Source organism: Neovison vison, chromosome 4 (assembly GCF_020171115.1).
Source record: "Neovison vison isolate M4711 chromosome 4, ASM_NN_V1, whole genome shotgun sequence".
NCBI lineage: Eukaryota > Metazoa > Chordata > Mammalia > Carnivora > Mustelidae > Neogale > Neogale vison.
In genome coordinates this window covers 163,185,642-163,212,301 of record NC_058094.1, presented here as the reverse complement: position 1 = coordinate 163,212,301, position 26,660 = coordinate 163,185,642, and the positions used below count along the sequence as shown (strand labels likewise).

At 40.8% G+C, this 26,660-nt stretch overlaps 1 protein-coding gene across 7 annotated transcripts in view; it reads right to left on the bottom strand.

The window, feature by feature from the left end:
- Positions 1–3,166: 3,166 nt before the first annotated feature.
- The window catches only part of DYNC1I1 (dynein cytoplasmic 1 intermediate chain 1), a 304,592-nt gene continuing 281,098 nt past the window's right edge, over positions 3,167–26,660 (bottom strand). For all 7 annotated transcript variants that reach the window (XM_044246078.1, XM_044246080.1, XM_044246079.1 and 4 more), the window contains 3 exons: positions 24,697–24,837; positions 20,484–20,609; positions 3,167–3,846 (listed from right to left, as the gene is read on the bottom strand). In XM_044246078.1, coding sequence (XP_044102013.1) covers positions 3,736–3,846; positions 20,484–20,609; positions 24,697–24,837 — 378 coding nt within the window. In that variant the 3' untranslated portion in view covers positions 3,167–3,735. The remainder of the gene's footprint in view (positions 3,847–20,483; positions 20,610–24,696; positions 24,838–26,660) is intronic.

The window sequence follows — 26,660 nt, the reverse complement described above, 5'->3', positions numbered from 1 at the left end:
TGTGACCTAGGGTTTAGTAAGGGCTTTATTATCTTACCTAGTCACTGTAAGTTACCATTCTAACTGGGGACTATGATACAACTTTGGGTTTCATTGTGAACCTAGACCCTGTATCCACTAGTTCTCCAAGTATCTGGTTTTTCTTTCTGTGTTATACATTGACCTGAATGAATGGCCATAGATCCCTTCTGGGAAGGACTGAGGAGATCATCCCAATATGTTTGCCTGGGTGTCCTTCCTGCTACGCAAGATACCTCTTCAGTCAATGGGTTCTAGATCAGAAAATTGGCCCAGGTTTGGGTGATGAGCAGAGGATTATGATGTTCTATTGAGGTAACTGCCTTGAGCCACTTGCTCCCATTTCCTTTTCCTTTTTTTTTTTTTTTTTTTTCTTCTTCTAATTTGTGCTCCTCCATTCTTTTCCATTCTTTTTTATGTTTTCAGTTACAGATGTTAAGCACCATTTGAGCTGCCTGTCTGTTTTGCCCTGACAATGCCACATTCTGTGAATGTGTAAAGTCTCCTTTGCTGCTGCTCTGCTGTAGCTGGCCATCGCGGCAATTGTGGCTTCCTGGTTTCTGGGGTTCCCTGCCACACCTGGCCACTGTTACTCCAGCGTGTTGTCATCCCCATAGATACTGACAAGTCCTGCTCTGTGACTGTGTCTCCTACAGTCAGCCCTGGCCTGTGAAGGCCACAACTAAAATCCCCTGAGGTGCTTGTGTTTTTCTCACTAGCTCCCTGCTGATGGTGTTGGTGAAGGGTGTGTGCTCTGGGCCTACTATGTAACATAACTCTGGGGTGTGTCTTCCAGCTTTACCTATTCTGTTCTAAAATAACCTACTTTCAACCTCTTTATTACTATCTGTACTACCAGTCAGGGGAACTCAACACCTTTTTCACTTCAGTAAATGTAGACTACAGCTTTTCCAGACTTCTGAGACCACTGGAGCAACAGCCCTATCCCTTGGAGTCCTTGCTGGAATATAAAATCGCGTATCTCAAACAAATGGCCCAGGTGAATTCTTGCTTATCCAATCCTAAATTCTGGCTCCCTTAAACCCCCCCAAATCCAGTCTCAGTGCTGCTTCCCTGGCCCCTAATGGCACTTGTTCTTTTTTTTTTTTTTTTTTCTTTTTCTTTTTTGTTTATTCATCAGAAAGCACAAGGAGGGGGAGAAGCAGACTCCCCACCGAGCCAGGAGCCCGATGTAGAACTAGGTAACAAGACCCGAGGATCATGACCTGAGCCAAAGGCAGACATAGCTGACTGAGCCACCCAGGTATGCTGGTACTTGTTCATTTCTGCAGGTTTTTTTGTGATTTAGTCAGTCTCTTTGCTCTCTTACCAGGCCAGTTTGTCTTCTCCAGACAGATAATGCTGGGAGGGCCATCAGACAATGATGTTGGTCTGACCCTGAGAGAGACGAAAAGATCGGAGGGAGGGAGGAAGGGAAGGAAGAACAGTTAGTTTTAGACTGCAGTACAGTTCCAGAAAGTTTTAGCAATGCTGACAGGGAGTCCTTGAGCCAGTTACCTCTCAGAGAAGTCTTCATCTCCCAAGAACAGGCCTGCCTCAGTCAGCTGAGAGCAGCCCATGGAAAGCATGGCCTTGGTCAAACATGGTGCTGGATCTCAAAGCAGAGCAGCAGGGGCTGTCAGTCAGGTATGCTGTCTGCAGTAGGAGATGAGAAGAAATTTTCGAGGCCACCACATTCCATCTAGGACATGAGCTGGGATGACCTGAATGGCTATGGACTGGCTGGGGTGCTCTCTATCCACATGGCCACTGCATGGTCACCTTGGGCCCATGTGTGGCCTAGAGGCCTCAGGATGGTTGTACCTCTTACACAGATGGTTGTACTTCTTGGCTTAGGGACACGTTAAGTTGCCCTATGGTGCTCAGAGACCAAAAGGAAGCTATAAGTCTTCTCATAACCATGTCCTGGACCCCACACAGCATCACTTCCCCTATATTCCATCATTTATACCAGGTCAGCCCAGACTCCACAGGGAGTCTCAGACTGTTTTGGAGACTAGCTACCACAGTGGGACGCGTGTATGTATATAAACTCATGTAATGTTTCATTTGCTTACTAAGGTGGGCTCTGGTCTTTTCACTATTTGGTCTTCACTTGTGGAATCATTGAGAGTTTGGTCTGTAATATTGAATTATTCTTGGTCCTTTAGTGTAAACTTGAGAAACTTTTTTTCCCTGCCCCCCCCCCGGTACTTTTATTGGATTGCTTTTAAACCTATTTAAGAACCTCATATTTTATCTTTAAGAATTCCTGCCATCAAAGAGTTTCAGTATCTATGTACCATAGGGCACTTAGAGCAAAAGTATGCCATTATTTTTAAAAGAAATCTCATGGTTCGTGTCCCTACCACCAGAGCACCATGGAGATTCTCTTCCTGAAAAGCTGAAAGTCTGTCTTCAGTTGTTTTTCAGACTCAACCACTATTTATTTGAATTCTCTCTAGGCATGAAATGATTTTTTGGGAAAATTTTCTATTAAAATTGTTTATAGACATATTTCTTAGTCCAATAGCAATAAACATAATTTTGCTGGTGTAAATTTTTTAAAAACTTGAAGGAATGTGCAGAACATTTGGTATCTGTACACCATAACCTGTTTTCCTTACTCCCAACAGTTGAGACCGTCTTTGGGCGAGTGTGGCTCTGGTGAAGGAGATAAGGGAAAGCTTTCCAAAAAACCGCACACGTTCCCTCGTAAAAATAAAACCAGAGTCTTGGTTTAAGTCCAGCCAGCTGGCTGCCTCTGAGTTCATTATCAATCTTTAACATAGCCTTAACATATCTCCCCCACCCGCTTGTCAAAGGAAAATTCTAATCAGGCTTTCCCCACGCAAAGGTTTTATCCACACTGGGGCAGACCTGGCTTGGAACATTTTATTGGCAATACTGGTGTCATATTCAGGAACCACAGTTTTGTTGGACTGTGTTAGCTTGAATGACAAGTATCAGTGGTCAACTATATTTGAAATATTGTTAAAGTACCTAGAAATAATGGGCATTAAAATTCATTCCGTTCACTGCAACAAACCTCTAAAGATTTCTTGTCCTCAGTAGAACCGGCATACTGTGATTGTTATTTGGAACGTAATGTAACCTCAGCAGCAGCAGAGACAATGCAGTCCTCTCATTATGCACATGCTCTAGGATCGTTTATTTTAATGCTTTCAAATAAATATGTTCCATGCAGCACACCACAATAAATAAGGAGCAGCAATGTTCTTCTAGTAAATCCATCCATAACGTGAGTCACTATGTAAAACACTACATCTCAAGTCTTTGGCCCTGTACCGTATCACGAAGCACACCACATCTGCACCTAATCATATCTGGCTTCATATGGATTTAATAGGACTATGCCAGAAGTGCATGTAAGAACAAATTTAACCAGAGGTTTCCAGCTATTAAATACAGCTACTAAGTAGTTAAAAGGCAACAACTAAACCTGTAAAGCCTACACCCCCCCCCCATTTTTGAGACAGAAATATAAAGACCGAAATGCTCTGGTGAATGGCAGGTCAGTGGAAAGCGGGGTGGGATACATATGGAGTACTTGGAGCAAAGCCGGCACGACAGGACACCCAAAATGTCTCGCAACACTGATACCGAATGGACACGGAATACGAGTGGAACTGATGGCTGCAGCACTGAGTTCTAGAAGGTGAAGGTCGGGGTTGGGGTCAGGGTGGTTTGATTCCACTAGGCAGATAACTCAACGGTGCCTTCCTCCTCACTGTCAGCTCTGTTAGCGCGAATCTCCACGAGGGTCCTGGCGAAGCGGGTCCATTCGTCATTGTGGGGGACTGCAAGCTGCAAAGCAAGGGAATAAAAAATGGTGAGCAAGTGTCTCACGGGCCAGGAAGCCTTGAGGCCCACCTGACCGTTCCTCCTGAGGCAACCGTCTCTCTGGTCTTCTTCCGGCATCAGCCCTGAAGAGGGACAACCAACGGTAAGAGAATAGTGTCCCTCTCAGAAGAAAAATCACTTGTGGCATTTGTAGAACCTTAAAAAAGCTTACGTAAACCATACCCTGACAGTAGCCAGTCAAAGCACTTTCAGGAATGAAAAGTCATCCCAAGAAGACCAGAGTTAGAGCGAGCCCAGCAAATACAAACTGCCCCACTGATGGGATGGAGAAATAACTGTGGGATTGCCTTTCTCAGTCTGGGCTGTTGGTCCTTTTTCACAAGTGTGGCTAATGCACTAATATGCATGGCAAAAATGTACATATACGAAGAAATCTTACTATGAAATAATGATTTGGCTTTTTCAGCAAGATCTTCTGTTCTAAGTCCTTTACATGTATTAACTCATTCCTCTCAGCAACCCTACAGAGGGCAATATTAGTATCTCCATCTTACAGAAGAAGAAATCAAGGCACAGAAAGACGAAATCATCTTACTAAGTTTGCACAGCTAACAAGTATCAGTGCCGGGGTTCTCTAGCTCCAGGCTTTGCTTCCCTAGCCAGGATACAGACTGATTCACCAGAAAGGGGGCGTTCTGTAATTTCCCAAATACTGTCTTCTTCTCTGCACAATTCAGTGAGGAGAAAACCAACCCCACCCGGTACAAATTACATGTATGAATTTTGTTAGCTGATTTAAAGAATAGTAATTTCTTTACATAGCCTCCAAAGATGAATTGCTTAAAGATAACCATGAAAATGCTTGGAATGGAAAAGAGAATTATTTGAAGATGAGAAGCAGGATCAAGTAGAATTCTGAATGCTTTTATAGAGAATAAAATTGATTTAGACTGTAGAGTGATTTTCTTGGAGGACTGCCCTATAAGATGGGGTAGCCCATCGATAGGTACACAGAGTTACACCCATTCTATAAACATTAATAAGTCACCTCAATAGACATTTTTGAAAAGAAGCAAAGAAACTTAAGTTTGTGATCAATTTTACAGCTGAAAAATCGCCCACTTTATATAGAGCCAAATGATTAGAACTTTAAATTTTTATTATAGGGATCATATCCTCAGATAATGTCTAAGACAACTTCTTGGAGGCTGGTACCATCAATTGACGTATATCCTGCCATTAGTTTTCGAGCACTAAGGTTTAAACGTTTCAATAATAGAATTCTGGAAATGATCTTAAGGTGGGGCAGTAAGTTCTTCTACTTACTTTAAGAAATGCAGTACCAGTAAGAATTCTCCTTTGGTTATATGAATAAGTTTCTGAATGGTTAACTACTTCCCCAGTTATTAAGATGAACCTAAATTTCTCCTTAGGCAACAACGTAAGTTCACAATAGTATTGAATGACAGTTACCCCTTTGCTCAGTCCATTTTCCCTACTTTGAGCTCTTTTCCTAGGTTCCACTATTCTTCTTTTTTCTCTTCAATTTTAGAAAATACTGCACCAGGGAAATGAGGCGTCCAAAATCAATGCTACAAAAAAGCAAACAAAAAGCACAAGCAGCAAAGGGTTGGTATCATCTTTATATGAAAGAATAGGCCCACTATTTTTTTTCTTTTTCTCCAACTCCTGACCCAAGTCCTTCCAAAAAGAACCACAACACCAAAGCCTAGGGAGAGGCAAAGCCAACCACGATAGCATGATTATAACTTTTTCTCATATGAGGTGAGAATCAAGCTGTAACTAAGGCACCTCAGAATTTCATATAATGTGAAGTACTGGGGAAAAGCAAGCCTTCCTAATAACACGTTATACAGTATGTGATACAGTGTAGTGCTCTAGGCGTCTGGCCCCTAAACCTGTCACTGTATTGTTGTTGAAGAGGCACAAGTCTGAATTAACATAATGCTATAAAGTAATGCTTTATTGATAGCAACATATAGGAACTATATACTCAAACAAGAAAACAGGTAAATATGTTTTACGTAGTTTCATGCAGTAGGAATGGCAAGACCTTTAAGAAATGACACTACTAAAGATTAAGAAACATTAAGGTTTGAATGTGTGCCCAGGATGTAATTGGAGACAGAACTGAGTACCATTTATGACATTATAGTTTAAGCTAACTTTTCAAAAATGAATTCTATTAAATTTAAATTTTTCTGATGAAAAAACAAGAAGCCCCTACAGTAGATCTACCTTTTCCACGGGGATGGGAATAGTAATACTATAATACCAGCACCTGTCGTTGCCCTCACAAAAGAGTTCCTAGTATTCTAACATATCTTGTCCTCTTTTTGATCTGTGAAAGTTTCATTGAGGTTGGAAATCTTAGAAGTTTAAAAAAAAAATTCTACCAAGTATTTTCTTCTCTAGAATGTTAGTTTGCTTTGGTTCACAAACAAAACCACAATAAAAAAAACATTCCAGAGAAGAACACAGTGAAAACACAATTGCTTCTAGAAACTTTAATTTACCTACCTCATCCTATTACACTTTCTCATTTAGTTGGCTATAAAAATAACCCAAGGTGATTGTAACGTTAGATTTAGAAGGTGAACTGCACACTGCCCCACTTTTAGAATTAAGTATCACCATCAGGAAGCACTTGAAGTATAATCTTAGCTTGAATGTGCGAATGTGTATTCAGAGGCAGTTTCCACACCCAAACTAATAATTTTTGGCATCTGAATTACTTGTAGGTAAGATCAAACAGGCGTCCTACCAAACAAGAAGCCACTCCTTTCACTTTGTGTCTGCGGCTGTGTGTGGCGTCCATTTGGAGAGAACCGTCCTTCTTATCCTTGGCACTCCTGACTTTGGTCACCTGGTTCTCTCTGATTGGAGATGGCTGCAAAGGAGGCTTAAGAGCATAAACTTATCGGAGACTTTCTCTAGGAGACTTTTAATCCAGTAATACCTTAATCATGAAGTAGGAAGATTCTTTGTCCATGTTCCTCAGTTAAAGAATAAGACTGCTGTCGTGTTCCTCTGACTAGCACACAAATGTATTTAGTCAGCGGGGACCGGGTACCCACTCTTTGCCTGGCCCTGTGCTAGGGATTAAAGGGACAGCACTGAATAATTTTGGCACATGATGACCATGAACAACAAGCAAAAATGATCATGTTTTATTGGGTCAAAATGTGTGAATACTGGCATAGATGTGTTTGTTGTTGGTGGTGGTGTTGTTTTTTAAACTTCACCTACATTCCAAACATGAATAGCCTGAAATCGATCTTCTTATAGTGACAAGTGCAACACTTCTCGCTGTGGGTTATGTGTCAAGCAAGTAGCAGGGAAGCAAATGGCACGTTAATGCAATGGCCTCAACATCTCCTTGTGTTTCTACCAAGGCAGTAAAGGCTAAATCTGGAGCAAAGTGTTCAGGATAATTTTCTAACAATTTCCATTTCGCGATAGGAAAAATATTCACACAAGTTTTTAATCGTGATGAGTAATTTCAATTGATTTAAAAAAATAGAAGCACTGTGAAGGAAATCGCTCATAGTGATAGCAAGGGAATACCATAAAGAAGGGCTTCTAAAACTTGTCCAGTATTGCACTGAATCAGAGTGGATCTGGGAACATTTTCTGCCTTCAGATTCATCTGCCAGAGTCCACATCCTAGGTCAGGGATGATTCAGATTTTCCCACTGCTTTGTGGACAAGGTGCACCAACAAGCCAGTTCACCCCCCCACTAGAAGAGTTCTAATTTTTTGCTAAGTGTATAAATCATTTTTATGCCATGAGCACTCAGAGCTCTGATTCCTGAGATAATACAGTTGTGGTTCTAAGAGTGACGGCCTATTATAGATATGATACGACCCTATTTTTACAGCCAAGGGAACGAAGGACAAAGATAGTTTCTGAGGTAGCAATTTGGCCCTAAGGAGGAGGTAAAATGAAGCTCAGATGTGGACAGGAGACTTAAGTCCTGTTCTCATCCTGGTTACTGGCAATGGTTGGGCACTTAACCTCTCATTGCCTCAATTGTAAAATGGGGATGATGGTGTCTGACCCATTTATCAACAGAGATGTGAAGAGGATGAGAAAGGTAATCTAAGGGAAGAAAATACTATGAGTTCATCATGGAATAGTCATGCGTTCTTTTTCTTTAAAGTGTCACTCAGATTGAACATGTTCCTAAAAAACGATCTCTGTAAGTGGCACACATTATCAATTCAATAGCATTTTTGTGGTTCTGTTTTTATTTTCTTAAAAAATTAATTCTGATGTTTACCACATTAGGACATTAAGGAACAAGGCACGGACCTCTTTTAACAGGTGGGGAAGAGAAGAACAGGTAGCTCAACGATTTGCTGAAGATCACATGACCCTTCCCCCACACCGAGGAGCCCCAGGCTTCAGGAAATGCCAGCCTACCGCCCCAGAATGTCTGGCAGGTAATGTGTTTTGAATCACCTGCTAAAAGATTCTAAAGATTGTATTTTATCTTCTAGGATTCCTGGGAGATAAAAGGTCAAAAGTAAAAAGCAAAAGTGTGCAGAAGTTGTGGAAAATTTTTGAAAATTGATTTTAGTCCCCTCCTCCCTACTTCCGAGGCCACATGGACCTGCTTCCTCCCTGCCTGAATGGAAGGGGGGGGCCCCTAGCTCCTGCCCAGCCTGTCCCCCAAATACGTAGTTCGCCCAACCGCCGGGCGTCCGGCCTGGGCTTCTCATGCACTTAAAGGGAGGCAGAGATTGCAGAATGACTGCATTCTGAGAATGGGGTCAGGGTTGACTTTTTCCACCTCCACTATTGGCCAGAGGGCAGTTTCCCTTCCCTGCTTTGCACTTATCTCCTGCGTGTGCTTATGAAATTGATGTTTTAACATGTCTGATCATAATTTCTCCATGTGTGAGAAAGGAATTTTGAGACTCATCCCTAGGACTGCTGTAAATAGTAAACAGGCCCACCCCCCAAAAATATGATGGGCTTTTAAGCACAGTGCTTGGCCCATTATAAACCCCGTGGAAATGATGTTTTTTATTATTTTTCCTTAATGCTTATTCCCTTGTCCATTATTTTTTGTTATTTTGGCTTCTTTTCTTTCTTCACATTTTCTTATATAGAGCTGCATTTTTTTTTAGAAATATTCTTTATTTTTGTTACATTTGATTTCTTGAAAACCCAAATAATTTCCTAAGTGGTCATACTTCTAATACTAGCCAAATTTCATGAGCTGGGTATGGGGGAAGGGTTCTTTCAGACCCCAAGAAAAATTCCGTCAGAGTACTTTTGATTGCTCTTTACAAAAATCAAATTTTAAGCACAATTCTTCAATACACAAGTACAAATATATATCAACAGATCGATGCATATTTATCTCTCAGATATGGCTAGTGCAGAGTTCCCGAGCTGTTTCCTAGCTGTTTCCTTGGTAGGGCCCTTTCTGCAGTGGGAGTCCATATTTTTAGCTCAAGCCCTAAGGCTTTGTAACCGCTGAACATGCTGTTAAAAAATCAAATGACTTTTTATAACCAGGGTTAAATACACAAATATCATTCATGTGTCCCTTTTTATAAGCACATGGCTAACAATTTTGAACAGTCCACAGTCAAGCCTCCCTCATTTGTTAGTAATTTTAAAGGGTTTATAGTACCTAGCAGCTGATTTTAAAAAGCTGCCTTATCTGCAGTGACTCCTACCAGCTCAAAGCCGAGTTCTTTACAGTAAAACTCTGTCTCAGGCATTGTTTATATAAAAGTAGGTTAATTAAAAAAAAAAAAATCTTGGACAATTAAGACAAAACTATTCGGTGATTTCAGTTGGTTTTTCCAATACATTAAGCATGGCAAGCTAACAAGACTCCAGATTTCCGAGTAAGCACTCCATGGATGTGTATTTCATCAGCATCTTTGAAATCTTTTCATCAAACCGAGTCGTTAAGAAAAAGTGTGGGACGCTATGTTAGCCATGGATGCTGAATACATACAGGACAACTCACCTTCTGTACCTTACCTATTTGCCTAGGAATTAAAGTTTCCTATTAAAAAGATATCTTACGAATTACCTTTTCACGTAATACGCATTGATTTTTGTTGTTGTTAATGCATTTACAGAAACCGTGGAAGTGAATGTGTTTCCACAGAACGACTGCTAAACCCCTCTAAGCCTTAAACGGTTTTTTAAAAGTGCCCTTTTTAATGCCCCCCCCCCCAGTTCAGGAGATTGTGGACTTACTGGTATACAAATACACATTTGTGTTGAGAGGAACCCGGTATTTCTTAGGACAATTCCCTTTGCCACACACTCAGATGGAAGCGAAGTGGGAGGTAGCAGGCACTGAAGCAGCTGCTGGAATGAGCAAGCTTACTCGCTCCGCATAAATACAGGCCCCACTGTATTTAACTCGCGGGGGAGTCTAACAATGGATGAAACCACGGACCAAAATTCCAAGCCAGAGTGCAGTGTGCAGAGGGGTAAATGCGCTGCAGTGTTCTACCACAAAAAGATACGCTGTGTGGTAACTTAGCATTTAGAGCCCTTCTAGGGAAGGCTGGAGGGAAGGGTGGACGTCACATTAGTCTCCACGCTGTAGCATCTGCCCTTCCCAGTCAGTACGATAAAATTTCTGTGAAATTTGGCAGCACGCAAGCCTACAGCAGTCTGATGAGATCCGACTATTTTTGGTTAAGAAAGAAAGAACCTATTTCATTATAAAATCCTATCTAAGGGACCTATCATCTACTGTGAAGCTGCAGATCTGTTGCCAAAGTTCTCTTCCTAGGATCTTTAAATGAGTGGTTAATTTTTATAGCATGTTTGTTAGAACACCACTTAAAAAAAAAAATCCATTACCACCCAGTTAAGGAAAGAAAGGTAAGACATAAAATCAAAAATAAATAGTAAAAAGATGGGTCTCTATCAATCTCAATAAGCCAGAAACCATCGAAGGAAATAATTTAAATACTATTCCTTAGGGAAAAAAATGTTCTTCATGTTAAAATTTAGCATTATAGGAAGCACAACAAAATTCTGGAGTTCTATCTATGGAGGGAAAAAGAAGAATCACAGCTAAACAAGAAAGAGTTAATTTACTAAGGCCTGTGATGATCTTGTTCACATTTGTATGAAAGCCTCATCATCCTTTCTTCTTGAGAAATCTCTTAAGTATAATTTTTTTTCCTGTTATTTGGACCTATCTATTCCTCTGCCCAAAAGATGGAAAAAGTGCTAAAAATATTGGCTGATGGACAATAATGGAAAATAAACTTTGTAAACTTCTATTACCACTCTTTTTCCATAACAGAAAAGATCAGGAAAATGACAGGGGGACGACAAAGCATGTTCTTGCTACTCAAGCTGCTCTGTCCTATTAGCTGACTAAACCCAATACCCTTTCCCCTCCTGATACTATTAACTATAGGTTTTCTAGTAAATTCCTAGCAACCACTGCATCTAAGCAGTTTTGACAAAAAAAGAAAGCTTATTGCTAAACACCTTAAAAACATTTACTAAGGTAATAAAAGAAATGTCATTCCCTCCTACTGAATGTTTGGGCATAAAAGAGGTATTTTTATAGTGTAGTTCATGATTTACCATATCTATAGTGTCCAAAAAAAGCACAATGAAAAGGAAGCATTTTTCCAGTGGTTTGACAACTATTTGAATCAACTGTTAGGCTTTCATTACTCTAGTGGCCAACTGCTCATTCTGAAAAGCGCAGGAGGGTGAGGGACTGGGATCGGGAACGGGGAAGGACGAACCTTCTTTTCCCAATATATTTTCTGTATATCCTTGTCTATGCAAATATAGTGAAATGGGTTATTTTTCCTGCCCATCAATCTGTTGCCAGCTTGGACGCTGCACTGTGAATGCTTCACACGATTCAGCTTTCCCTTAACCTTCAGCTTCCCTATGTGAGACCATGATTCCCCCCAAATGCAGATGCGGCGTCTTTTCTGTGCCGGGCCAGGTCGTCCTGGTCAAGCAGACATTCCGTAAGCATCTACCTTGTAAATGTTTCTGTGGATGTGGCAGTCTAAACATTACAAAAACCTTACTGAGGAATGTGATTAACCCAAGGAGGGCTGCCAAACTCAAAACAAAACAAAACAAAAACCAAAACCAGTTTTTTTCTAAGTAAGAAGGGTGGCTGGTTTTTAGGCAGCTAGAAGATGTTCACTTTTTACCTATGGGTCCTGAATACTAAGACAAAACTAAAATATTTCATCTAAATGTTGAGAAAGTCGAGCGTGGCTGCGAGAAGGAAGATCTCAAGGAATGGACCGCTGATGAGTTTTATCTGCGATCCTAAAAAGGGAGTGCAAAATTTCTTCAACAAGGTTAAGCTCTGATATTTCCTAAATGATAAATAATTCATGTTTTAAAATGTAGAAGATGTTCTGAAAGCTGACATTCTCCGAAATTCATGCAAAACTTCTTTGAAATTAGAATAGGATGATTCATTCACTTCCTCACTTTGCAGGTCCAACCAATATAGCATATAAATATTTACACATCAGCACGCATAAGCAGACACGATTCCGTAGCACACACACTCCTGTAACCAACAAACAGCCCCCCGTTTCCGTACAGGCCAGCGTTAATCCGGCCTCACAGATCACTGGAGCAGTTTCATGCTCGGCTGGTCTAAGCTGTGATTTGAGGCTACTGTTCTAAGCAGTAATTTTTCAAGATAAAATTTAGCAGTTTTGAAATTCTAAAACTAAACAAAATTTTTTTTAATGGCTGACAAAATTGTAACACTATAATTAATGACTGCTTCAAAATCCCAAACTGCTATTGAAGATGACAGTTTGAAATCACAGAAGACTCATAAAGATGATTAATTATACAAACTGGTACTTGTTTCAGAAGGTTTATATTCATAGGCCATTTATCACCAAAATGGCAATATATGAATTTCATTGAATATTGCAAATTACTATGCACGCATTAATTTGGTTTTTATAAAATTAGATATTAGGGTTTTCTTTTCATTAAATCAACTTCTCCATAATACATAAAAGTCAGAAGTATTTTCTTATCAATCCAGGAAAGTGCTCGCTTCGGCAGCACATATACTTATCAATCCAGGAAAAAAAAAAAGTGGTTTGAAAAGATACTAATCCTATAAATTCATTTTTACAAACTAATGTACCTGAATAAGCACAGTATTTATATAATAATTAGTTTAATTACGGCCTTTTACATATATAATTGCCAAAATGAAAGCCACTGCTACTACATTCACTATAAGATGAGTAATTATAACGTTAATTGGAATTAATAGCGTTTTTCTTTTTCTGTTTTAAATTAAGCACTAGAAGACATCAAGTTAATACTAAAATTACAATCCTACATTTTAACCAAATTATTTAATTTCAAATACATGTAATTTATTGTGACAAGGAAATGGATTAATATATTATTTCAGAGTAGCTTATTTTAGGTAATTATATTTATTAGCACCCCAAATCTGCTCAAATAGGCCTTTGTGCTTTTGACTCCACTGCACAGTGTTGTGGCTATGGCAATAAAAATTCAGGTAAAAACTGAAAAGTCCCATTGAAAATCCCAATGCTTTGTTTTTGTGTCATCAAATGTCTAGATAATTAGCGACAGAACTAAGTATCTGGGTGTTTGGGCACCACACAATAACTTATGCCAAAGTCTTGGCTTTTCCAAGAAATGTTTGGCATTGGCTAAAGAAAATAATATTGTTTATCCACTGAAGAATAAAGCCAGCACTTGCAAAGACCTTCGAGAATCTTGGGGTGATTTTAACTGCACTTGGGGAAGCTGAGCCCAGCCCTGCTCTGTTCTCGAGGCCGCCGCAGCTTGGCCCTGCTATTGCGGTCGTCCTCAGCAGGGCCTGCTGACCTTCCTAAAGCACAACAATTAAATGAAGTGATTTCACATCCAGTTCTTTCTCATTAAGGGACTCTCACTTGAACCCCCAAATCGCCGTGTAACTTTGCACTTTGTGTTCTGCGCACCCCTTCCCCGTGGAGGGGGAGGACTTACACTCAGCGCACAGACTTCTCCTGGAAAACAGATGCAGGTCCTGTTCTACTGCAAACAAGAAGGAGTTCACCAAGGCATACGATTACTGCCTAAGTGTAATTCACTTAAAAACCAGAAACGTACTGTATTTATTTTGTGTCGCTCAAATTCTTTTGAACTCCCTGCACTAACAGTTTATCAGATTCCTCTATGTTGAACTGCTCTTTAAAGTGCAGGAGAGATGGCTCATCAAATCGCTTTCTTCTCTCCGTCTGCTAGCTGCCTAGGAAGCTGCTGGAGGCACTCTTCAAGAGTCCTTGTACATTATAGCTGGACCGCCATTCTGAAGTGTCTATCGCCATAGGCCCTTTTCCCTGTTGGGATCCTAAATAAACTGTCATCCTGATTTTTCATTTCCACTCTAAAGTACAATCAGGTGAACATTTAAATCATGCTTTACCTTATTAGCAGGTACCTGTGATCTCTCATACTCACCTGCCTTTTTCCTTTCCAAGAATTTTTCAAGACCCTTTTAATAGAGTAACAAATGCCAACTTTACTATATTTACTGAAATCTGTAATTAAATAACTGTTCTTCTTTTAGCCCCCCAGCCAGTCGTGTGAACCAAGTGATGGGAAGTGTGGTCCCAGTTGCGGGTTACGCTGTAACGACAAACGCGCGCTCTCTTAGGCCATCAGCGAATGGGACAGCAAACCAGTAGAGCTAAGGGAGCTGGGCTTTAGTTGTCTCCCCAGTTCGCTTTCCAGGTGCCATTTTCTTTTCCAAGTTCTGCTGTAAGCTGAAAATGATTTTGGAATTTTATCATTTGACTACTGTAGAAATATAATCAGGGATTTGAAACTTATGTGTATTTATCACAACTGAAAACAAAATCTTCCCTGGAAGAGGTTAATGGAAAAAGAAATAACAGGAGGTGGAGGATAAACTGCTTCTTTGAAAACTGGAGCTGCAAACAGCATTCTAACTAATTCAGATAAGCAGCAAACATAGTTGTTAGGGGATATTTATGACAGCCCATCTGTGTGACAGCACCGAAGCATTAACAATAGCAACGGGCTTTCTAGAAAACACATCTGCAAGACAGACAGGTAGATAGGCTGACTATCAATCATCGGGACACGTGAATAATTCTATACTCACTGGCCCATGTGCTATTAAAATCAGCTCCATGTATATATAGAAAAGCCTGCTATTCAGTAAAGGAGCCATGGCTGTGAGTAATTCTTATTTTTAATCTTTAGAATATGTGTGTTCACACATCATTAAAAAAAATCCAACAATGATTAACAGCTCTCTCTGAGTGCATTTTGAAGCGGCATTCACTCACCGTTTTCAGGTTATATTTGTGGTTAACTTATGACTTGTTATCTTATCCACGTTTCAGTTAATTGAATGGGATCGTGCGACCCCACAGCAAACAGACTGCATCCCACGGTGTGAAGAGGAAGAGCCTCAAAACTTATTCAGGAGCTGGGCTCATCTTTAACTTCACATCTTAGAAAATGTAAATAGTTCATGCAACCACTGTCTATTTTAATAACTTTGAAAGTGCACAAATAGAATAAAAATTATAGCCAAGTAATAAAAGGGGTCTTCTCTGTCTTTCATTGAATTCACATAACTTCCATTTATGCTAATAGGAGTTAAGCACCTGCTTCGCAAAGAAAATAGACCCCTACCTGTGAAAATAAATGTGTACGCTATATTTTCCAGATACAGTGCTGAAATCAAACAACCAAAAATGTGTGCTATATAAACAAAGCATCATGTGGCCTACCTGGAAACATTGCTGTTTTATATTTTAACCTCATCAGTCACAGGCCCCAAGATATGACTCATGCCTTTGCTATTTAAATGTAACAAAAAGGAAAAAAGGGGTTGCAGCGGTAGGTTGGGTGGGTGGGGGAATGGACATACTCAATCTGGTGATTTCAGTGAGCTCATACACAATCCTCTGTTTACCCCTTCAGAAGTTCATAATAAATTGCATCAGTAAATCTGGATTCAGGCCACTGCTCTCTGCCATCATCTTAAAAGTTATGGAGGATAATTGTGCATAATAGAGGAGGGCATGATCATTGGCGGGTGGGGGGGGGTGTTGGTGTGTGCTGTGCTGGGACTCCCTGCAGCAGCTGCAGCCTCAGCTGGGACAGGAGATGAGGCAGACGACCGTTAACGACCAAGGACACCAGAGTCCCTTTCTGCACTGTTCTCCTGGTTGAGTGCCAGGTCTCACAGGAAGCATGTCTACCTGGACTTGAGTGGGGACATCTCCACTGACAGTTACAGAAGTCTCTTACCAGGGAGTTCTTGCTGAGGGTATGCCAACGGAGTGGCAGAGAAAGGCTGTCCCTCCCCACTCCAGCTATAGCAAGCAGCATAGGGATCTTTCCCAAACTCTTACACCTTTGGTTCAACTAACAGTGTGATCAAAGCAAGGGTATGGGGAGGTGAATGACAATATCCAGTACAGTTTCAGCTCTATTTCTGTGGGCCTCATGATGTTTATAACCTGCAACCATTGCTATTCCCATTCAACATTTTTCTTTGCCATACTTCCTTTTTTCCTCCCTCCCTCCCTTCTTCCCTTCCTCTCTTTTCTTTTAGAGCAAGAGGTGAGGAAGGGCAGAGGGAGAAGGGGAGAGGGAGAGAATCTTAAGCAGCCTCCACTGCCCAGCGTGGAGCCTGACAACCCTGATTGATCTCAAGACCCTGATCGATCCCATGACCCTGATCCATCTCATGACCCTGAGTTCATGACCTGAACTGAAACCAAGAGTCTGGTGCTTAACTGATGGAGCCACCTAGGCGCCCCACACATTCAACATTTTCAGATGGTCCAAGACGCAAATAGTAATAAGATCACACAACATGTACTACATAGGACCGCATTTCTAAAGATTGCTCCTTTTTCCCAATGGTCTAGGTCAAGGCCATCATTTCGCATTTATGATTTGCATCTTGAGTGGGATTAAGAGCAATACTCTTGTGGCAAAATTGGCTACATAGTGCAAAATGAAAATGTGGGGTGCCTTGTTGAAAAAGTTCTTAACTATCTGCAAGACAGTGACAGCCCAGCAATAAAGGAAACTCAGGGCTCCTCGATTCCCTGGGCCGCGAGATGGCACAGCTGACACAACCATGAAGCCAACCTCGCTGCTAGAATAGGACCCTGGGGAGACAAGAGCCTGCTGCCCCCTCCTGTCTCCTCAAATCAACCAGGGACAAATGAATGTGGGGTCTCCTCCCACAGACAGATGCCTATTCAATGTACTGAGGTCTCAAAGAAAATGGATCAACAAAGTATACTCTAAAAACTACCATTTACTTTCTTGTACAGATTGTATTATAAGGCTTATTTAAAATTGTTTCATCTTCTTTCCTAGAGGGTTCCATAAAGCAAGATTTTCCATCCAAAGGCCAGCATGACCCTGGTGAGGGGTTCAGTTTTAATGGGGACCAGAGGACCAATTCTGAATACAGATAATGGTAGCACAGTCTCCTGGCAATTTGATCCTCTATACCATCTTTTTTCTCTTCCTCTGTATTTTCTCCTTTTTAAATCACTTCCTGCTCAAACCCCTTCCCTCTCGTCAGCCATGCACCAGCCTTAGATTTGACCTCAAATTCTAAATGGGGCCAGCTAGCTGTGAAGGCACTCTGTCTGGCTTTCTGCAGGTGATTTGGAAGGCTGAGGAGGCACTGTTCAGAGGGCGCCCTTCTCTCGTAAGTACAGCTATGCTCTGTCAGTTCTAGGCTGGCGAGCGAGACAGCAGTAATTACAATAATGGCGGCACTTGCCCAAGAAGTGAGCTACCATCTCTCAGAAGTAGGCATCTGCTCAGCTCCGCTTCCCGTTATGTACATGGAGACTACAGAGTTCGCCGTGAGAGATTTAGAATAGGTTATACAGAGGAGCAAAGACAAAAGATCCTCTCCCCTTCACCTTTCCCCAGAAATAAATAGCTACATTTGTAAATACCTCACAGAAGTATGTAGGGGGAAGAAACCAACTATAGTGAAGATAAAATTATCTTAACTCTGAGTTCTTCTGAGCCATAGATGGCTTTGTTTAAGACGAAACCATACAGAAAGAACTGTTAAATGAAATGAAAAAAAAAAAAAAAAACCCACCACCACCAACAACTGTTAAATGTATAAGCCTATCCTGATTTTTTGGCCATTCAGGGAAGGGATAGAAGATTATATAATATTACCTACTCTCAATAAAATAGTATATCCTTTTTCTTCCGGGTAGTGGATTTGTAGGGATAAACAACCCTACAAATTGTTTGGCCTATTATGTGGCACAGAGATTTTTCTATAGCCTGTCTAGACTCCAGACAATAGACAAGACTGGCCTATAGCTACAGACATTTCTATAGTCTGTAATATCACTTAGAAAAGTAAGAGCAATAATACAAAACCGAAAACCAGGCTGACCTGCTACTACAATAGTAGAAATACGAGTATAACAACACTTTACAATTTAGGAACGAGGGTAGCAACCCAGGGAGAAGTTTTAGCAGCCACCTATCAGCCAAAGCAACTTATATATCCTCCTAAAATACGAGTCATATTCAAGTAATTCTGCCCACAGGCTATAAAACCACTTTATTACAGAAAATTCTGCATCTATGTCATATCCTGTTTTCTCATATGTTGTAACTTATATGTTACATATAGACTATATACATAATACCTGTGGTCAACATATAGGCTTTCAAAAGGCCTTTCTTGAAACAAACCAGATTGTTAAACTATTCTACTTCTCATCCCTCTTGGACAAAACAGTGAAGGCTGCATATGACCGTAAGAAAGTTAAGGTACACGATGTATAATGCAAAAGGGAGGTAGAGAAAAGAGTTTAAATTTCATCTATTTTCTGCCCTTTCATTTCTGAGTGTGTCTCCACATCTGTTTCTCTCCCACAATTACACTTGTTCTAAACAAAAGAGAAAGAAAAAAGAAACCTTGGGTTTGTTTGTTTTTTTTAATATTCCTCTTCACTAGCTTTTTAATTTTTTAGTAAATGAACTGATGAAGAGTATTTGTTGTTGCTTAGGTTTGTTTTGATGGAGACGAAGAAAAAGGTGCATTGACTACAAAGAATAATCATTGAAGAAAATGTTGCCTATCATTGAAGAGAATATTACACTTTCCCATGTAGTAGAAATAAACAGGCAATACTCTCGATGCAGAGGGTATTCTCTTGCCCAAAGACTCCAAACTACGTCAAAAGTCACAAGACCATTTGCATCTTCGCCACTGGGGATGAATATTAACCGGGTCTGTTGCTGTCGGGATGACTCAGCTTGTAGCATCAGGAGTCATCAAGGGGTTGTCTCATGAACTAGACAACATGCAGGAAAATGCAGAGATTTTTCTATATTTTGCTTAGGGTTGTACCTCCCCAAATGCAAACCTCCCCTCTCTAAAGTCCTTCAGTTTCTCTTTCTGGCTGAATTAAGAGCAACAACAACAACAATACCACCTATTCAACACAATCGGCTCCACCATCCAGCAGTATACAACGTATCATCAAAGGTCCCAGTGTAGAACCAACCATCCGGGACAGCCACAGTTACAGAATGCCGACTGAGGAAACCATGCAGGCCCTTCTCCTTGCGATCAGCTAAGCCCCTCCAACCAGGCGGGCACAGAGTACTGCCTATGTCTAGGGTGTTTGACATCCAAATGTGGTATAGTCTCCCCCCTGGAATGCAAATTCTAGATTCATATTACGCCAGAATAGCATTACACAATGCTCTTGTTTTGTTTTGCTTGAAAGTTCAATATTTTCTTTGTCTTTAAGGAAAAAAAAATTCTTTAACCTCATTGCAGATGAAGGTATTTGTCAACACTTTCCCACGTAGTAAAAATAAACAGATACGTCTAAGTACAATTAATTGGTAATGTAATATTAAAAGCAGTATAAAAATTTAAAGAGATTTATCTGAAATAAAAAATACAGATTTTTTCCCCCTTTGATAGGTGCCACGATCTTAAGGAATACTTCATCTATGTAATAAGATATACCAGAGCTATATATTCCATATAATAACTCTGAATATCATAAAAATGGTACCAAATTCTGATTCTCCTCAGCCACTTCAGTACACGGGTGGCGGAAGCCAGCCATAGCCTCAGACTCTTTAATTGGCTACATGTTAACGGAAGAGTGACGGTATAAATTTTAACCCAACATCATGAAAACCTCTGTTTAACAAGTTCGGAATCCAATGCTAGCCTGATGAGTGCGACAAATTCATTTCATTCTCATGAAATTGTTAGGATGCGCCACGCCTCCTCACAGGATAGCTGGGAATTCGACAGCCCTCTGAAAGAGCCTGAATCATTAACTGAAGTGTCCTGTGTGTGGAGACAGAAGACCAAATTAGGCCCTAAGGAAGTCTTACCAAACCCCCACTGAAGTCAACGGCGATTTGCTAACGCACTCAAGCGGCTCTCATGGCCCATAGGTCCTGTCAGTAATTTCACTAGGTCTTTAAGCCAGACACACGAGTGAAAAACAAAAACCCAAAAACACACACACGCACAACCCAAACACCCAAACCCACAAAGGAAAAATATGTGTACCTCTCCAACGTCATAGATCCAAATACGGCCTTCTGAGTCTCCAACGGCCACTTCTTTGCCACCTTGAGCCCAGCGCACCCGGTTCAGGGCGGAAGCCCCCTCGATGGCCACACTTGCTGTTGGAACCTGCCAACAGCAACAAAGAATCTGAGTGAGAATTTAGATATACAAGTTTACAATGATACGTTTAACTGGGTGAGTCACCGCTGCCTTCATGTGCGTGAAGTAATATGCATCCCTTGCGCAGGGGTAAAAAAGGATTCATTGTTCTTAAATCATATGCTCCACTGAATGAAGGGGTAGAGAGGAGACACTTTAACAAAAAAAAAAAAAAGAAAGAAAGAAAAAGAAAAGCAGGAGAGTCTTTTCCACAATGGGCAGCGAGTGACAAATATTTCTCTGGATTACACAGGGTGTACATCCAACATACAAACACAGCAGCTAAATACGATACTTCTCCATCAGGTCATGATTTATGGATCAATGGAGAGAGAGATTTCAGGATTTACCAAGATTAAAAACACTGTAAAAGGCAGAAAGGGGGGCTTGCGGTGGAACCAAAGTCATATTAATGTGTGTCTTCAGGGAAAAAAAAATATGTATTGATCCCTCAAAACCTCATCGGGGAGGGGATGATCAGAAGAAGAAGAAAAAATGCAGGTGGCAGAACTTCAAAAGCTTGACTTTTCCTCTGTCTTTTTTCTTTTATTTTCTTTTTCCAGTTTTCCCCCTTTCCGGTCAGTACCAGGGTAGACGAAGCACTCTAGAACTTTGGAAATGCCCCCGAGGGGATATCCTGAGAGACTGCAACACCTTTTTGTAGAAGAAATCTCCCATCTCCTCCAGTCAACACTGAAGTCTGCAAATGTGGGCAATCACTAGCACACATTTTATTAAAAGGACCCAGAGGTGCTGAAATGGAACCTGCAGGATTGGATACAAGAACCCTTGTTATTGGGAAAAGATGTTCGTGGGTCTCCCCCTCTTCTATCAACAGTTGTGTAAACTCCAGTCTTGAAGTTTATATATCTGAGGTTTATGACTGATAGATCAGATCTCTGAGCCTTCTACAAAAATGTTGACTCAGAAGTGACAACAGGCCGTTAAAAAAGGAAAGTGTAAATCTTGAAACCAAAAGAAAAAAGATACAGTGAGGAAAGTACCCTTGAGATCATCTCACACCACTGCTGAAGCCCTGGGTCTACTACACAGGTCATTTCGGGGTGGAGACCGTGGCTTCGTTCTCTCTCGGCATTCCGGGAGTCGGGGAATTGAAACCATCTGTTTACGGGAGGTTATTGACCCAATACCTATCTTTAAAATAGCAATAAAAACTCCATCATATGTAAGAATCTATGTTTAAACTTAATCTCGAAATCAATAAAAATTCTTTTACCTGCTTAAATCACTGTGTGTCAGTTGTGAGCAAAAATGTAAAACAAAAGTCCCCAACTCATTTTTTTTTTTTTTTTAAATACACAATTTCGACAATGAAGGTACCTGCTGTGCAGGCTGGAGCTTGAATTTTTAACCAAACCTTTCAAAGGCCAAAACAATGTGAATTTAGATGGGCCATAATTCTGTCAATATGCTTTATTATTAGGGTACTCCTCAGAAAACAAATCAGAGATTCAGCTCTACAGTTTTCAGACTTTTTAACCCATCACTTAGGGAGACTATGCAGGATCACACTTGACCTAACTCTGCTCAATATCAGATTTTATCAGTGAATAATCTCAAAGATTGAATAAAAATATTGAACCTTAATAGGAATATGTTAAAAAGCTAATCACTCAAAACAACCTGACTTCTGATACACTTTAAACTGTGCCTAATGCACGTTAAAGAATTTTATTTATTGAGAAGTTGTATAGCTAACTGGGACAATTAATATTTTAACTTTTTAACAATACCTTTTCAAACATAAATGATAAAAAATGACTATCACAGGCTATATAATAAGTGCTAAAAATTATCAAATGCTAAAGGAAATGATAAAATATATTTGATTATTTTGACCCATAACGACCTTTCAAACGTTGGTGAATCTTTCGTGAAAAGAATCCATATATTGAGTTGAACTTCTGTACTTTGGTTTCTCAGTTATTTTCACATTTTTTTAAAGACTCAGTCATTTTAATTGCAAAGACAAGGATATCTACAGCATCAAGTACAGCATAGTGTGGAGGTCAGTGACCTTGTGGTAGGTGAATATGAACTATCCTGGCATAGGAGCAATTGGGATGATGTGGTCGAAAGGTACAGTAATTTCAACAAGAAGTCACACTGGGAATTCAGGTTCTCTCTCTTTCTTTTTTACATGAATCTAAATCCTAATCTGACAACTGTTTGAGAAATCTTGTTCAACTTGATCGAAGGCAAAAATGATTTGAGAGTTTAAAAAAATGTTCAGTTCATTACTGGATTTGAATCAGACTCGATATATTGACTACTAATTCTGAAAGCAGAATTATGTTTTCATAAGCAGTTTGCATGCCCTGTAATGATTTTAAAAAAAAAGTTTAACTATAAAACTCTTAATGTGGTTGTGCCTTGACACCTAGAGCAAGAGAGGGGAAAAATTACATTTGGCAATGTTGACACATTGATTTCATTTTGCCTAAAAAGTAGGCTAAAAATGAAGCCATACTATTTACATAGGAATTATGAAGGAGTGTGTAAAACACTCAGACCACAGCATCACAGTGGGGTATCACCGAAACATCACTTCTACCAGATCTCATTTCTGATACCGGGGGAGGCAGTGTCTCCTAAGCCTACCTGGAAAACGTGTGGGTTTTGGTTGCTTTAAGTCAATGAGTTTATTCTAGCAGGTAGAAGCAATACGATTTTAATCAACAGTGTTGAAAGACTTTGGGGAACCATCACAATGTTGAATAATATTGCATCTTTCTATGAAAAGCAATAATGTTATGAACATTCAACATCCAAAATAATGTGCATGTATTTATGCCTTTTGATCATTTTCAAAGATGCTTCACTACGTAACTCTTGCCTTTGTCACATAGTTCTTACAGCCAAAAGAAAACATAGACTTAAACTGAAATATTTTCAAAAGATAACTATTTGGCAGTGGTCATGGTGTATATAATTTTGCGAGATACAATGGTTCAATAATGACACCTGAGGGTTATTTCCTTGTCTGCTCCCACAAAAAATACTAGGGGAGCCGCCTCCTCCTCATATCCTCCAGCTGTAGGTTTCCTAATTAAAAAGGCTGAGTTGCTTCCTGCTCAAAACACTTCAAAAGACCTTTCTCTTGCTCCCCTTACCTGTCCCTTCTTATTTATGGAGAGCCGCCCTGAATCAGAAACCAGGAAGAGATGAAGAGACCGTTTTATTTTATTAAATTGAAGGACATTTAATATTCATGTTAAAAAAAAAATACCACAAAAAGCCCCAAGTAGCTGAATTAGCACCTTAGTAATTTTAAGGGTGTAAGAAAAAGGGAAAATGTACATGGCATAATTTTTTAAAGCATAGATACATATATAGCATAATTTTTAAAATGAATATTTCCTTATTGCTAATTCCCCTTTTTTAAAAAATGGGGCCATTTTTCACTTGTGAAGTACTCTAAATGTGACATGTTGAAATCTCACCTTTTTTTTTTTAAACACCGAGTTTACCTGACCTGTTCAGAGTTACAAAGTACTGTGAAAGTCCGCCTGTAAGTTCAATATTTTAGGCAAGGATTATTTACCTTGTAAAAATCAGGTGGAGGGTAGATCTAAAGGTAGCCAACAGAATCCTCTTTTATGGATTTAAAATAGAAAGTGTGCGAATGGCAAACACTGACAACCCTTTTAAAAAGCTCAATCTCAAGTCAGGGTCCACAAAAGCTGACTTTTCCAAGTGCCTGCCAGCAGGGTTATTTCAGCACCGCTCTGACATGTGCCGGTGTGTCCTTTTCCCTAGGGAGAGGCAGGAACACACATCATTTTGCTCTTTGCAAAGGGTTGTCAATTGTCCAGGATCTGCCTGGGGTTGGGGATGGAGTGAGATGAAATTATTTTTGGCCGGTGCATCGGCCAATTCCCTTCAGAGCAGTCGAGAGTGGGGGTCGGCTGCCCAGCTGCCATTGGAGGGTCATCCAAAACAAGGCCGCGCAGGACAGAGAGGGGGAGACGGAGAGAGGCCGGCTTCGCCCTCCTCCCAGCCCTCCCGCCCGGGCGCCTGCGCCGCCGCTCACCTCGGTGTCATTGTTGAGGTTCCAGAGGTCCAGGCGCCCCATTCCGTCCACGCAGGCAAAGAGCGCGGGATGCACGGGGGACCACATGACATCGTACACATAGTCTGCATTGTCTTCAAAGGAGTAGAGCGGCTTGTTGTGCTGTAAAGCAAAGAGACCGTGAAGACTCCGTGGCGCTGCCGCCGCCTCGGGCTGTCTAGCGAGCCTAATTAAAAACTTTGCACATTCACCAAGTGTCATAAAACTGCCCGAGATGAAAGTCCTCGAAAAGGTGAACCGCAGCTTTAATGTGACTAGAACTGTCCAGTGGCATAAATAAATACTGGGGGCCGGGGGGAGAGGGGGATGCTGGGTGGGTGGGAAGCGGGGACTCTTAAGGGGCTGGGGCCCCGGACCTGCGCGGGAGGCGGTCTCAGACACAGGCAGGCGAGCCGTTCCGTGCAGGTGGACGCGGCTGCCCATTAGCTCGGGATTCTCGCCAGGTCACGCTCTGCGAGTCGCGCGGTGCCCCGACCCCACTGCCGTCCGCCTGCGAGGCTCAGACCCGCGGGAACGCTCTGGAAGCCCAGGCAGGCCCGGGCCGCCCAGGACCTTCGCACGGAAGGCAACGCCTGCCACCTCGTGGTCTTTTTCTGGAGCTGCAAGTCGGCTCCCAGGCGGACTCGGGGCCAGATTCATACTTGAATGGTTCCTTGGTGGCGGGAAGGGGAACACATGTTTTGAGGGGATTTGTAGCTCTTCTTGGAGGTTAAAAATTTCGGGGTTCTAAGACCCTAGTTTCTCCGCGAACTCAGGTGGACTGGTGTGGCTCAACCGAGAAACCCCTGAACCTTCACCGAAGATGAACCACATTTTCTAGATTACCCAGTATTTCCAGCAGCCCTGAAATTGGTGTTTGGGGGGAATGCATTAGCACACCCCCAATGCATACAAATGCTTCCACTCCAGAGGGATACAATAAATTAAAATGGCACTCTTGATTTCCAGTGAATATTGTCACATCAAAATAGCACAGAAGTCAGAGGCAAGTTTGAAAGTACACCAGAAATAAAATGTAATTGGACTTCATGAATTATTCATTCCATCTGGCTTGTCTTATTCTAATTTCTGCATAATGGCTTTACTAATCCCTGATCAATTAATGTAAAATGAAATTTAAATGATAATGAAAGCCCTAGAGATAAAAGAAATTAAGTATTCTTATATCCTCTGACAGAAATCTAAACAATGGGAGTTTTTTTCCACAATGTCTTCTTCATCCAGTCAGCTGTCTGTATTCTCTTCGTGGGTTCTACTAAATGCCTGTGCAGGCCAGAGTAATAAGATCAAAAAATATAACACAGAACATGAACAGTCAAATCCTTCATGTGTGGAATGTGCAAAGAATGTACCTGTAGGTAACAGCTCCAAATATTAGAGCAGAACTCCCAAAGTGTACTGCTAGCAAAGGTAAAATGCACAGAATGGACGTGCTGAAATCGAAGTGAGAAGAATCAGCGAGAAGACAAAAACCTAGAGCAAAGATTTGTGAAGGGAGTAACTATAAGTGATTTCTTTTTCCATGAATTCTCTTGATTTAACGTTGCTTCAAACAGAACACAATTATGATATTAATAAAGCCACACAGATTTGAGATGGGCCCCTGTGCACAAGGGAAGGTAGGTAGCAGATGCGGGAGATGTGTTTTATTTGCAAAAAGTATCTAATGGGGGAGTAATTTGAAAAAGGACATATGGTATTGGGACCTCAAAAAATAATTCAGTGGACATTAGTCTTACAGTTTTTTATTTTAATATTCTATAACTCTTTTATGCCAGGATGTTTGTTATAAACCATGCCTTCAGTGTGGTTTTGAGGTAAAATTATTTGCCCAGTTGTTATTTATGGAGCTTCTTGCTTTCTCTCATGCTTTGGACTCAGTGATTCAAAGTATCTTGTCTGGAGAATCTGAATATCCAGTGAAA